General features: G+C 39.1%; 1 protein-coding gene across 1 annotated transcript in view; it reads left to right on the plus strand.

Annotated features, from left to right (window-relative positions):
• The window catches only part of LOC124550924 (peroxidase-like), a 194,669-nt gene that overhangs the window by 114,287 nt on the left and 64,617 nt on the right, over positions 1-15,765 (plus strand). Inside the window, exons 4-5 of the mRNA XM_047125720.1 lie at positions 790-995; positions 8,545-8,721. Of these exons, the coding sequence (XP_046981676.1) occupies positions 790-995; positions 8,545-8,721 (383 nt within the window). The remainder of the gene's footprint in view (positions 1-789; positions 996-8,544; positions 8,722-15,765) is intronic.

Consider the following 15,765-nt stretch of genomic DNA (forward strand, 5'->3'; position numbering starts at 1 on the left):
TTTGTAACAACTTAAATGTTTTTTTTTTCCAGAGGTTTCTTTGGCACTTCTTGCAATTAGATGCTGGTGCCATGTGGAAACTGGTATAGCTTCCTTTTATTACTGTTGTATCTAAATCATTTACATATAGCAAAAACAGGACTGGACCTCGGGGAACTCCGTATTTGACCACTAATGAATCTGACTTATTGGAGCTTTAGATGTGTTTGGTGTTTTATTACAATAATGTCCAACACAAACAAAAATGTGTGCCTCAGTCATACCAATAGGGCTGCCACCAGTGTTGCCACCATACAATTATCTGAAGCTAAAATACAGTTACAGCTCTAGTGATGCACAGCATGTGTTCGCTGTTCCTGTCATTATCAGATTAATCGCAGCCCGTATCACTGCCCACATTCAGTTGACCTACAAGTTTTGTAATGATAGCCTGTGGTGTCACTCTTATGGCATTAACCAAGCCACACATTAAAATCACAATTAAATTAGAGCAAAACATATGGAAAAATCCACTACAAAACTGGCAAAAAAGACCTGAAAAGAATTTTGTTGTTCTGTACATCAAATGATTACATTTGTTTAGGGAAGCAGAAGTCTGAAATCAAATTTTATGAAGGCAAAGTCTTTTGAAAGTCCTTAGTGTATTTTATAATATATTACTTACTTCAATATTGAAATTGACCTGATCGTTACATGCTGAAATACAGAAATTGTTAATTTGATCTGTTGGTGTAAATTCAGAGGATACTTCAGAGATTAATTGTGAGAGAGATATTTCCTTTTTTACAGGTTTAACATATCGAAAGAGCAAGTGGGTGATCTTCTCATTGATATGCAGGTTCCAGCAGACCCATCCCACTTTCCACAAAGTCTGAGCTGCAATGCATCTGCTATTTACAGAACATACAATGGGTCATGTAATAACCTCAAGCATCCAATATGGGGAATGTCTGAAACTGCTTACCCTCGGCTTGTGAGCTCAGTGTTCCATGATGGTAAACCTTCTTTCATGTGTTAATATACATACTTTTATCTAATATTACAAAGTAAAATTTTAAGTGATGCATATTAATTTTTAACATCTTCAATTTAATAGAAGATGAATAGCTTGTGAAATGTGTATCAAGCTATGTATAACAATGAAAAGCAATAAAATCCACTAAAATATTAAGAAAAAGTATTAACAGGCTTTGTAAAGTACTCATAATTACAGCTGATTTACATCAGTTACAGCTGAGTGGATGTACACACTCAATAAATTGGTAAGGGCTCTTTTACTAATCTACAAAAATTAGACATTCAATAGGGTGGAGAAGAAGTAATATTGCAAAGAGGTACCAATATACAATAACATATTATTTCAGCAAAGATTCTCATTTTCATAGTAGAGGCAATATGTTGTTACCCCCAATTTCGAAATATGATTATTTGTTCACATCTTTACAAACACTTTTGTAAGGCTCATTCATACAATCATTCATTTTATATCATAAGCTTTCTTGTGAGGGCCAATTTGCATAAATGTTGACCAAATCAAGTTTCACCCCAACAGTAACATATAATTCTCAGGTATTAATTTTGTATGGTCTATTACTAATTAACTATCACTATTTTTAATTTGTTAATTCTATATTCCATCTATCCATGTTGTGAGCATTTTGCTCAGATGGAGAACTTTTCATATGTTGTAGGTGTATTACACTCTGTTAAGGGAGCATTGTATGTCCCATGCCGCCAATGTTAAATTATAGAATTTTGTGACCCATAATCTTGGAAACTTTTTAAGACACCAACTTACAACTTTCCATAATTATTCAATGCAGCTTTCTAGATACCCTGAACTAGAATTATTACTAAAATTTTATTTTGGGGCATGTTATCTTTTTTTTTTTTTTTCAAACACTCGATTGTTCAACAGAATTTAGTAAATAAATGAACATAAAAACAAAACAACTCAGGATATTTTAATTATTCTAATTCCATATGTGTTGAAGCTCACACTTGGCATGCTGTGAAAATTTTATGTCATTACCATCAGTACTTTTTTAGAAAATGGGTCATTTATTGCAAAAAGAATGTAGTTCAGAGATATTGAGGTTTAAAACTCTTTTTATTACAAACTCTTATACAGTCTTACATTTCTGTGTCTATTATGCACTAGAATTGCTCTGCCCCGCAGTCTGTGCCTTCTTCAGTGTCACAATAGCCCAGTACTTGCCTCCTCCTTTTCTTTCTTGCTTCTTTTGTCATTTGCTGAGCAGCTAACTCTGCTTCACGCACACAATGCTCATCCAGTTCCCACAGTCCTTTAGCTGTGTTCTGTCCAAATCTCACCTATAACTTCTCCAGAGCCTTAATTCTTTCATAGTTTCCACCATTAAAAGTTATTACAGCATCAGACATAGCTAACTTTAGAGTCATAAGGCCAACAAATACATTTTTAGGCACATGGCACTACACAACATTATTGAAGGACTCATTCACATTCTGGGTCTCCCCATGTAAACACTTCTATAGTAGCTCAGGATTTGCCAAATCTCTGTAAATAGGTTTGATTTCCTCCATTACTGTCCATAATATCATTACTTTTATCTGTCACCCGTTTTTAAAGCTACTTTCCTTTTCGATGCACTAGGGGGCAAGGTCACTTCAGAAACATTATCGTGGTTTCCTTCACTACTAGCACACATGTTTTCAAGTACTTCATAAGGTAATGCAGGTCTCACATATCTATTGCCCAAAAATTTGAATTTCTTGAAGTTACTTTCATGCTTAGTTATTTTATTTACGTATGAAAAGCAATAGAAGTTAGCTTACTACAAAAATACTCGATAATCACACTAGTTTCAACGAAAACTAGTATCAGAAACAAAGAACTGATTTGTTTATTCATAATGCCAACTTCTGAGACGTAGCAGTAGGCACAAAACAAAGTAATTCACTGCCTTCTAGACTGTGTAGTTCCCAAGATATGACTGCTCTACGGTGGCAGTATATGTGTAGCCGTGAAATATGACAGTCACATGTCAACATTCAAAATATTATTTGAGGGTTTCACAATTGTCTGATTTTAATGTATCATATACCAAAATGTTCAGGAAAGTTCAAAGTACATTATGGAGTAGAAAACAGAAAATTTCAAATTTCAACGAATTTCACATACCATGTCCCCTTAAATGCAGATGTGATTTTACAGTCAGAATTTTATAGCAGTAATAATGAATAATGGAATACTAATAATAAGTTGTTATGTTAACAACAATGACGCACTTTTACTGAGCCATGTACAGAATCTTTGTATCATATCTCAAATGTTAGGATATTATAATGTATCAATAACTTCTGTAGGATATTACAGTGCAGTTAGTGCTTCATTACATTGTAGGGAACTACCTCCTACATATACTATACATACATGGAATATTGGTGCAGTGATACAGGGTGTTTCAAAAATGACCGGTATATTTGAAACGGCAATAAAAATTAAACGAGCAGCGATAGAAATACACCGTTTGTTGCAATATGCTTGGGACAACATTACATTTTCAGGCAGACAAACTTTCGAAATTACAGTAGTTACAATTTTCAACAACAGATGGCGCTGCGGTCTGGGAAACTCTATAGTACGATATTTTCCACATATCCACCATGCGTAGCAATAATATGGCGTAGTCTCTGAATGAAATTACCCGAAACCTTTGACAACGTGTCTGGCAGAATGGCTTCACATGCAGATGAGATGTACTGCTTCAGCTGTTCAATTGTTTCTGGATTCTGGCGGTACACCTGGTCTTTCAAGTGTCCCCACAGAAAGAAGTCACAGGGGTTCATGTCTGGCGAATGGGGAGGCCAATCCACGCCGCCTCCTGTATGTTTCGGATAGCCCAAAGCAATCACACGATCATCGAAATATTCATTCAGGAAATTAAAGACGTCGGCCGTGCGATGTGGCTGGGCACCATCTTGCATAAACCATGAGGTGTTCGCAGTGTCGTCTAAGGCAGTTTGTACCGCCACAAATTCACGAAGAATGTCCAGATAGCGTGATGCAGTAATCGTTTCGGATCTGAAAAATGGGCCAATGATTCCTTTGGAAGAAATGGCGGCCCAGACCAGTACTTTTTGAGGATGCAGGGATGATGGGACTGCAACATGGGGCTTTTTGGTTCCCCATATGCACCAGTTCTGTTTATTGACGAAGCCGTCCAGGTAAAAATAAGCTTCGTCAGTAAACCAAATGCTGCCCACATGCATATCGCCGTCATCAATCCTGTGCACTATATCGTTAGCGAATGTCTCTCGTGCAGCAATGGTAGCGGCGCTGAGGGGTTGCCGCGTTTGAATTTTGTATGGATAGAGGTGTAAACTCTGGCGCATGAGACGATACGTGGACGTTGGCGTCATTTGGACCGCAGCTGCAACACGGCGAACGGAAACCCGAGGCCGCTGTTGGATCACCTGCTGCACTAGCTGCGCGTTGCCCTCTGTGGTTGCCGTACGCGGTCGCCCTACCTTTCCAGCACGTTCATCCGTCACGTTCCCAGTCCGTTGAAATTTTTCAAACAGATCCTTTATTGTATCGCTTTTCGGTCCTTTGGTTACATTAAACCTCCGTTGAAAACTTCGTCTTGTTGCAATAACACTGTGGTCTAGGCGGTGGAATTCCAACACCAGAAAAATCCTCTGTTCTAAGGAATAAACCATGTTGTCTACAGCACACTTGCACGTTGTGAACAGCACACACTTACAGCAGAAAGACGACATACAGAATGGCGCACCCACAGACTGCGTTGTCTTCTATATCTTTCACATCACTTGCAGCGCCATTTGTTGTTGAAAATTGTAACTACCGTAATTTCAAAAGTTTGTCCACCTGAAAATGTACTGTTGTCCCAAGCATATTGCAACAAACGGTGTATTTCTATCGCTGCTCGTTTAGTTTTTATTGCCGTTTCAAATATACCGGTCATTTTTGAAACACCCTGTATCCACTTTATTGTGCACAGACACAAAAGAGACATGCATAAACATCAGTAACTAAAGCAGAACAGGAAGCAATGAAGAACATGATAAACAGATGCTATTTTTGATCCGGCAGTATAATGGATAAGAGGCACTACATTTTTAGTGTGTGGATAAGATGAGAATTTGGATCTGACAGGAGGCTTGCTAGGGTAGTCAGTGAATTGCAATGGCCACTGTGTCTCAATGACTCAGGGTCTGCCTAGTAAGCAGGAGACCCCTGTTCAACTCCCGGTCTGACAGAAATTTTCAACTCTCCCCATTGATTTCAATCAATGATGCATGCTGCCAAGGTCTGTAATTCCTCTGTAACATATCAGTTGGTCAATTATGTCACTCCCACACAGCCTCACCCTCCCCTAAGTGTGGAACACTGTGGATGAGAGAGAGTTTCAATTTGACCTTGCAGCCAGGTTATGTCTAGGTGGCTGGGAATGATGGACACATAACTGCAGCTGGTGACAGCCACTAGTTCTGTAGTGATGGTCAGGATTGGCACCATCAATAGGAGACAGCAGGGAAGTGACGTGAGGTGTTGATTCCCTCAGTGCCATCATGGAGCCGTCAGAAATTGATAGTTGTCGTTCCGCACGATCTGACTGGCACTTGACAAAACTGGTGAACCAGGGATTAGTTTGGATATGGAGCATGTAGTGTGTGTGGCCACACCCTGTGGCTTTATTGGCCCCTGTTTGACTGTGGACACTGCTGTGTGTGGAACACAGTCACAATGTGGAGGCATCCTAAGCTGCTCTAACGTTTTGCGGACCACTTGTAGGTCATGATTTGTTTTGTAATTCACCTCCATGTTATGGAGGTCATATACTAAATTTTGACAGTCATCATTAGAAACAAAAATGTTTTCTGTTATTGCAAACCAAACATCTGGTTGCTCAGGAATAACTGTAATTTGCAAACACAATGCAGGAAGACCACGAGAGCCGATGAGAGGAATGTGTGTTGCTCTTGAACGTGCAGATGGAGGGCCCATGAGCAAATTCACACATCCTTAAAGACACTTAATACCATTGCACATCTGTGTGAAACAGTGCTCTGTGGTTGCGTCACTGTAACCGACTTCATGGCCGGCACAGTTGTTACCCTGGTATCGCAAATCAGATTGACTTGTGGCATGGAATCCAATGTTTGAAGTACAGGAGATAGATGTAGAACCTTGGCCTTGCTGTTGATGTCCTGGACAGCAATGTCAATGGTGAGCAATGGTAGTCATGACAGCACATATCTGTGCAAATTTCAGCAGGTAATCTATCTACAAGAACATAATTGCTTCTGTGGCTTCAACAGTTATGTGGCGACAATATGTCCACTGCAGAGTGAAAATCTCATTCTGGAACCATCACCTTAACTTTACCAGTTGAGGGTGCGACTTTGAACTTTTTCTTTAGAGGAAAGGTGATGTTTTGCCATTCCACACATTGCCATTTTGTTTCTGGTGCAAAGTGATGAATCCGTGTCCTGTCACCTGTGGCAATGTTTGACAAAAAATTGTCACAATCAGTCTTGTAACACGCAAGCAGTACTGCACTCCCACACAGATTGTCCTTCATTGCTCTTTGTGGTCTTCTGCTAGGTGGCGAGGAACCCAGTGGGCACCCCTTTGAGTACCCCAGCTGGTGGATGAGTGTGCCAACACTGCCAACAGGGACATCTAGTTGAGCAGCAAGGTGGTTGATTGTAGTCCATTGATTATAGTGAAAGAGAGTGCCTGCACTTTCCAACATTGCAGGGGTCACAGCTGTATGTGGCTGTCCAACATGTAGGATATCAGAAATGTTTGCACAACCACATTGCAATGATGACTCACCGTGCTTTTATTCGGTGCCAAGTCTGTAGGCATACTGAAAACACCTATGAATATCTGTGATACTCTGATTTTCCACCAAAAGAAACTCAATGACAGCTCTCCACTTGGAACACCCCTCTGTTACAGATGGCATTTTCAAAGCCAAGTATAATGCTGCCAGGTATCAAAACTTCATGAAACTATTGGGGCCGGGGCAGTAATATTCCATGATGTCCCATAACAAATTCTGCATTTTTTTTCATCTGAAATTGGCTGAGAAAAAAAGTTTGTCGCATTACTTATTGAACACCCCTTGTATTATGTTAATAGGTTCAAATATTTTTTAGCTGTAAATGATTATGAATACCTCAAAACTTATAAAGCATTTTATGGTGCAAAAATGTGTGGCATGTTGTCGCTGTGAACCTGAACTCAGGGACCTGAGGAAGAGAAGAAACTTACATTATTTCAAGGTGTGGTATTAAAGATGTGTGCTCAAAATAAATTCCACCGACATGATAACAAACTAAGAGGTCCTTAAAAGATAGGGTGAGAAGGGAGGGGTATAGAAATCAGTTGTGAAAAGAAGAGTGCATCCAAATGGGTAGGCACACCATATATACAAGGGACCCCTGGAAACAGTCACTGGAGGATATATTAATGGAAGGAGACCTAAAAGAAAACCACAGCTAAGCTACATAGACCAAGTTATGGAAGACAATATGTCATGTAAGGTGTATGGAGAAATGAAGATCAAACTTGAAATACACAAAAAGCTTAACTGCTGCCAACTAATCCTCACATGGATCACTACAGAAGAAGATGTCAAAATATTCACTGTAGAGTGGGACTTTTGCACGTGATAATGCTTTAGATATTTTCTTTTTAATTTTGACAAGACACCACTAATAAATTTGACATGAGCTGATAGGGAATTGTATATCTTTATGCTTCAGTAAATTACTCCTCTGTGCGTAATTGTGAGGTTTTTTATCTCACTATGTAAATCCTGTTATGCACTGTTAAGTCCATAAAATGTGTTATTTTTTTTACAATCATTGAGAGATTGTCCTGGCATGGCTTGGTGAGGATTCCCAATTGTTGGAATAAATCTCTGCAAGAGTGTCTGGCATGAGCTCTGTTCATGACCCTGACGACCTTCTCTTGAATGGAAAAAACTCTCTTTGGTTGTCTTACTGCCCTAGAATATAATTCCGTATTTTGTAACTAAAAGGAAATAGCAGCAGTAAGCCACTTTAGTTGCCTCTTTACAAATGGATGCAGTCACATGAATAGCAAATGCTACAGAGTGGAGTCTGCTACATAGTTCTAATATTTGTACTGTTCATATACTATTTACTCCTGCACAAGGTAAACAAAGCAATAAGAATGCTTTGTAAAGTATGAAGCCATATGTAATGCAGTGTCCTCTTCAAAAATCTTGGAATTCCTGTAGTTATTTTCATATATATTTACTCCTTACTGGTATTTGTTGCTGATGATAAAAAACAGTTTCAGATAAAGTCTCATTTACATAAACTCATTCACACATCATATAGGACAGCCTTCAGGTAAGTGGAATGACTCAAATTATACATATATTGGTAGAAGTAGTCACTGCAGGTTAATTCTTCAAACTAACAGTTCCTCATCTCTCTGAAGATTTGTGCTTTAATGTGACCTTTGGAACAGTGATGGTACATATGTTTTCTTTGCAGGTATCAATGTACCAAGGAAGTCAGTAACAGGCAAAGAGCTCCCAAATGCCAGAATTCTCAGACAGAACTTACTACCCACTGGTGATTTTAATGATGATTCCAATACTCTTCTGTTGACACAGTTTGGGCAGCTAATAGCACATGATACCGCACTTAGTAATGACTGGCTTGGATTTAGTGAGTAGCACTCTCTTCCTTTTTCTACAAATTTCAATGTTGTATCTGTTTTGAGAACAAAATGTATGATGACCCAGTTTAATTCTAACAAAGGGTAAGATAGCGGTTTCCACAGTCAGTATGGGAGTGTTGTGGATGAATTTTGACATTAACTACAAATTATTTGGTTGCCATAGCATGACTGCTTTCAGGCAGTAGTAAACAGAAAGAAAAGTTCAACTATTTAGCAATGTGACTTGTACACTATGTGATCAAAAGTATTCAGACACCTGGCTGAAAATGACTTACAAATTATGGCACCCTCCATTGGTAATACTGGAATTCAATATGGTGTTGGCCAACCCTTAGCCTTGGTGACAGCTTCCACTCTTACAGGCATACATTCAGTCAGGTGCTGGAAGGTTTCTTGGGGAATGGCAGCCCATTCTTCATGGAGTGTTGCACTGAGGAGAGGTATCGATGTTGGTCGGTGGGGCCTGGCATGAAGTCGGTGTTCCAAAACGTCTCAAAGGTGTTCCATAGGATTCAGGCCAGGACTCTATGCAGGCCAGTCCATTACAGGGATGTTATTGTCTTGTAACCACTCCGCCACAGGCCTTGCATTATGAACAGCTGCTTGTTTGTGTTGAAAGATGCAATCGCCATCACCGAATTGCTCTTCAACAGTGGGAAGCAAGAAAGTGCTTAAAACATCAATGTAGGCCTGTCCTGTGATAGTGCCATGCAAAACAACAAGACGTGCAAGCCCCCTTCATGACAAACATGACAACACCATAACACCACTGCCTCTGAATTTTACTGTTGGCATACACATGCTGGCAGATGACTTTCACCAGGCATTCACCATACCCATACCCTTCCATCAGATTCCTACATTGTGTATTGTGATTTGTCATTCCAAACAACGTTTTTCCACTGTTCAGTTGTCCAATGCTTATGCTGTTTCTGCCAAGCAAGGCATTGTTTGACATTTACTGGCCTGATGTGTGGCTTATGAGTAGCCACTTGACAATGAAATCCAAGTTTTCTCACCTCCCACCTAACTATCATAGTACCTGCAGTGGATCCTGATACAGTTTGGAATTCTTGTGTGATGGTCTGGATAGATGTCTGCCTATTACACATTATGACCCTCTTCAATTGTTGGTGCTCTCTGTCAGTCAACAGAGGAGGTCGGCCTGTACACTTTTGTGCTGTATGTGTCCCTTCACATTTCCACTTCACTACCACATTGGAAATACTGGACCTAGGGATGTTTAGGAGTGTGGAAATCTCATGTACAGATGTATGATGCAAGTGACACCCAATCACCTCACCATGTTTGAAGTCTCTGAGTTCCACAGAATGCCCCATTATGCTCTCTCACAATGTCTACTGACTGTGAATGTCACCGATATGGAGTACCTGCTGGGAGGTGGCAGCACTATGCACCTAATATAAAAAAAAGTATGTTTTTGGGGGTGTCCATATACTTTTGATCACATAGCATATATTTACTATTTACCGTCACTCTTTAACAGAAGTGATATTCTCCATTTCTTTGTACCATCGGATATTTAACTGCAAGTCAATTGTGCCTGTGGCCATTATCACTGTAGTACTTCATACATAGTGTCATTAACCCAACTTGGTTCCAGTTTTACACACCCAAATAGCATTTAAGTCTAGTTTATACAATGATTTTGTAAAAATCCTCTTTCTAGAAGAAAAAGAAAAATCAGTTCATAATATCTTATGGGAATACCAGTCTTCCCAATGACTGAAAATGCAAAATTATTCCGTTTTGTGGATATATCCATTGTAAGTACTTAATTGTCTAGTCACAAACTACCATATTTTAAAAATTTTTGTGGCACAAAGATTTGTATTTCTATAAATTCTGAGAATGTCGATGTACCTGTCTTTATATCAGTTTCATATTTTGCCATTCTGTGACAGGTTATTCAAAAAATATATTTTACTATGAACAATCCTGCTAGAAAAACATCTGGAACTGAGCATTATTCAAGGGGTTGAAAATATGCTTCAGTTGTAAATTTCTTTTATTATCACATGACCAGTTTTGGGCTCTTATAAGCCCATCCTCAGGTGTTGTAACTTGGTTCTCGGGGGCCACAGCACCAAGTTACAGCACCTGAGGGTGGGCTTATAAGAGCCCAAAACAGATCGTGTGATAGTAAAATAAGTATACAACTGAAGTGGTATTTTCAACCCCTGGTAAATATATTTTAGATAACACTCTACTGTAGACAGCTACCATGTCAGCTACAAAAATCTAACACCCAAACCTCCAGATGCCACACAGTCACATCAATACTAAATATTGTATATCAATAGAATAAGAACCAAAACTCCAATTCAGTTTGGGCTATGTGCTGTCATCCAGCAGAGCAATCATGTATGCTAAGTAATAAGTAAGACCTGACCAACAGAGCACAATGAAAATGTAATTGTGAGTGTTTGACATACAGGGCTTCCATAGGGAAATCAGTAGAGCATTAGTTTGTCATACCAAATGACACTGATCATGCCAGTTTTGTACTGTAGTATGTGTGAACCTGTTGTATGGGACAACATGTTCCTGACATATAAAAGGACTGCTCGGAGCTTACAAAACTGTCCTGTTGGAAGTCCGCTTTTGCTTCATTTATTTGAAAGTAGCAAACCAATGAAGTACATTTGTAGTTCCACAGAATAAACATAAATTATTTGAATAGAAGAATAAAGAATTAATTGCATCACACATGTGAAACTATTGATAGTAATAATAACAACAATAACAACAATAATAACAATAGGAATAGTAACTGATTGCTAGAGGGCAGCACCACCACCATTGCTGTAGCATGACGTTCATGCACATATGAACAAGTGGGTCTGAAATAGCTGTCCAGTTTGCAAGCTACTGCTATTGTTACATCTGACATTGCTCTTTTGTGACATGTACCCTTTGACCATTGTTGCTGTCACTGTCAAATTGTTTCGTAGTTATGGTTGTGTACCAACAACAATGGAAATAACTGAAGATGAGAGAAAATGTGCAGCATTCCTATGGGACATAATTGATCAGTGGAAGGCATCAAATGACAGTAAAGAGAAAACATTAGATATTGATGAACACACACCAGCTGGAGTGGAAACATTTATTTTTGACCAAGTTCATGGACAAGAGTCAATGACTTAGATATCTTTACCAGAAGAGTCCTCAAGTGATGGAAATGACTAAATATCATGAAAGGAGAAAAGGGAACTGCTTTACCCAAAAAAACGAGAAAGTCAGAATGCTCAAATATTGATTTAGTATCAAATAACAGCCAAAGTCAACCAAGACATTTGCACTTTGCATGATATCTACAATGAAAAACAGATTTTTCACTGCTCAATGTACACTACTGGCCATTAAAATTGCTACACCAAGAAGATGACATGCTACAGACACGAAATTTAACTGATGGGAAGAAGATACTGTGATATGCAAATGATGAGCTTTCCAGAGCATTCACACAAGGTTGTCGCCGGTGGTGACACCTACAACGTGCTGACATGAGGAAAGTTTCCAACCAATTTCTCATACACAAACAGCAGTTGACCAGTGTTGCCTGGTGAAACGTCCTTGTGATGCCTCGTGTACAGAGGAGAAATGCGTACCATCACGTTTCCGACTTTGATAAAGGTTGGATTGTAGCCTATCGCGATTGCGGTTTATCGTATTGAGACATTGCTGCTCATGTTGGTTGAGTTCCAATGACTGTTAGCAGAATATGGAATCCGTGGGTTCAGGAGGGTAATATGGAACACCGTGCTGGATCCCAAAAGCCTCGTATCACTAGCAGTCAAGATGACAGGCATCTTACCTGCATGGCTGTAATGGATTGTGTAGCCATGTCTCAGTCCCTGAGTCAACAGATGGGAACGTTTGCCAGACAACAACCATCTGCACAAACAGTTCAACAACATTTGCAGCATTTGGACTATCAGCTCAGAGACCATGGCTGCGGTTACCCTTGATGCTGCATCACCGACAGGAGTGCCTGCAAGGTGTACTCAACGATGAACCTGGGTGCAGGGATGGCAAAATGATATTTATTTGGATGAATCGAGGTTCTGTTTACAGCATCATGATGGTTGCATCCATGTTTGGTGACATCACGGTGAACGCACATTGGAAGCGTGTATTTGTCATCACCATACTGGCGTATCACCCGGTGTGATGGTATGGGGTGCCATTGGTTACACGTCTCGGTGACCGCTTGTTTACATTGACGGCACTTTGAACAGTGGACTTTACATTTCAGATGTGTTATGACCTGTGGCTCTACTCTTCATTCGATCCCTGCGAAACCCTACATTTCAGCAGGATAATGCACGACCACATGTTGCAGGTCCTGTACGGGCCTTTCTGAATACAGAAAATGTTCGACTGCTGCCCTGGCCAGCACATTCTCCACATCTCTCACCAATGGAAAATGTCTGGTCAATGGTGGCCAAGCAACTGGCTTGTCCAAATATGCCAGTCACTACTCTTGATGAACTGTGGTATCGTGTTGAAGCTGCATGGGCAGCTTTACCTGTACATGCCATCCGAGCTCTGTTTGACTCAATGTCCAAGCATATGAAGGCCGTTATTATGGCCAGAGGTGGTTGTTCTGGGTACTGATTTCTCAGGATCTATGCACCCAAATTGTGTGAAAATGTAATCACATGTCACTTGTAGTATAATATATTTGTCCAATGAATACCCATTTATAATCAGCATTTCTTCTTGGTGTAGCAATTTTAATGGCCAGTAGTGTATGTTGTACCAGTGGAAATGGTGGTGGAAAGTGGAGAGCTAATGTTTGTAAAACAGAGATAGCCACATATTACAGTGCATGTTTATTCTGCAGTCCTACAGATGTACTCTATAGGTTTACTATTTTCAAATAAATGAAGTGAATGCAGGCAATCAAAAGAGCATTGCTACAAATTATAAACATTTCTTTTACATGTCAGGAACATGTTGTCCCATATAATAGTTCCTCGTGTAGTACAATACAAAACTGGCATGAGCAGGACTCAAACCTATGATGTTTGGTACAACAAACTAATGTTCTTCCAACTTCCATATGGGAACTCTAAATATTAGATGCTTACAGTTATGTGTGCTCTGTACGTTAGGTCTTATGTATTGCATACCATTTACGCATGTCCTCCTGGATGATAGCATGTAGCACAAACTATATTAGAGTTCTGGTTGATAACCTCTCGATATACAATGTTCGGTACTGATCTGACTGTCTGACATCTGGAGTTTGGGTGCACAATTAGGGCTAATATTATCTTTTGCGATATGACTATATAAAGTGAACAGCACTGGTCTGGACCTTCTTGTGCACTGACATCATCAACCTCTGAGAACAAGAGTTATCACAGTCACCTTATAGCACACCTCTCTTCTTAGTTGCTTACAACTGTATTCCTTCATACAGATATTGAGATGATGATGATGATGATGATGATGATAATAATAATAATAATAATAATAATAATAATAATAATGTTCTGCCAGTCATAAAAGGCACACACACACATATCCATCCACACATATACAGACACAAGCAGACATATGGTCAAACCCAAACTCTTTGTCTTTAAATATGTCTGCTTGTGTCTGTATATGTGTGGATGGATATGTGTGTGTGTGCGAGTGTATACCCGTCCTTTTTTCCCCCTAAGGTAAGTCTTTCCGCTCCCGGGATTGGAATGACTCCTTACCCTCTCCCTTAAAACCCACATCCTTTCGTCCTTCCCTCTCCTTCCCTCTTTCCTGATGAGACAACAGTTTGTTGCGAAAGCTTGAATTTTGTGTGTATGTTTGTGTGTCTATTGACGTGCCAGCACTTTCGTTTGGTAAGTCACATCATCTTTGTTTTTAATTATAAATTATTTAACAGTTACATAGCAGACCCATACACAGTCCCTGATACACTTACACAAGGAATAACTTATCTGAAACCTAAAGATCAAGCAAACACAGCAAACCCAGCAAAATATTGCCCCATAACATGCCTACCAACAATATACAAAATATTAACTGCAGTCATTACACAGAAATTAATGACACATACAACACAGAAAAAAATTATAAATGAAGAACAAAAAGACTGATGCAAAGGGGCACGAGGATGTAAAGAGCAACTGATAATAGATGCAGAGGTGACATATCAAGCTAAAACTAAACAAAGGTCGCTACACTACGCATACATTGATTACCAAAAAGCTTTTGATAGTGTACCCCACTCATGGTTACTACAGATATTGGAAATATACAAAGTAGATCCTAAATTGATACAGTTCCTAAACATAGTAATTAAAAATTGGAAAACCACACTTAATATCCAAGCAAATTCAAATAATATCACATCACAGCCAATACAGATTAAGCGTGGAATATACCAAGGAGACTCATTAAGTCCTTTCTGGTTCTGCCTTGCTCTGAACCCACTATCCAACATGCTAAATAATACAAATTACAGATATAATTTTACTGGACCATACCAACACAAAATCACACATTTGCTATACATGGATGATCTAAAACTACTGGCAGCAACAAATCAACAACTCAAACAATTACTAACGATAACAGAAATATTCAGCAATGATATAAATATGGCTTTTGGAACAGACAAATGTAAGAAAAATAGCATAGTCAAGGGAAAACACACTAAACAAGAAGGTTACTTATTGGATAACCACAGCGACAGCATAGAAGCAATGGAAAAACCAGATGCCTATAAATATCTAGGATACAGGCAAAAAATAGGAATAGATAATACAAATATTAAAGAAGAACTAAAAGAAAAATATAGACAAAGATTAACAAAAATACTGAGAACAGAATTGACAGCAAGAAACAAGACAAAAGCTATAAATACTTATGCTATACCAATATTGACCTATTCATTTGGAGTAGTGAAATGGAGCAACACAGAACTAGAAGCACTCAATACACTTACACGATCACAATGCCACAAATATAGAATACATCACATACATTCAGCA

This window comes from Schistocerca americana, chromosome 9 (genome assembly GCF_021461395.2).
Source record: "Schistocerca americana isolate TAMUIC-IGC-003095 chromosome 9, iqSchAmer2.1, whole genome shotgun sequence".
NCBI classification, from domain to species: Eukaryota; Metazoa; Arthropoda; class Insecta; order Orthoptera; family Acrididae; genus Schistocerca; species Schistocerca americana.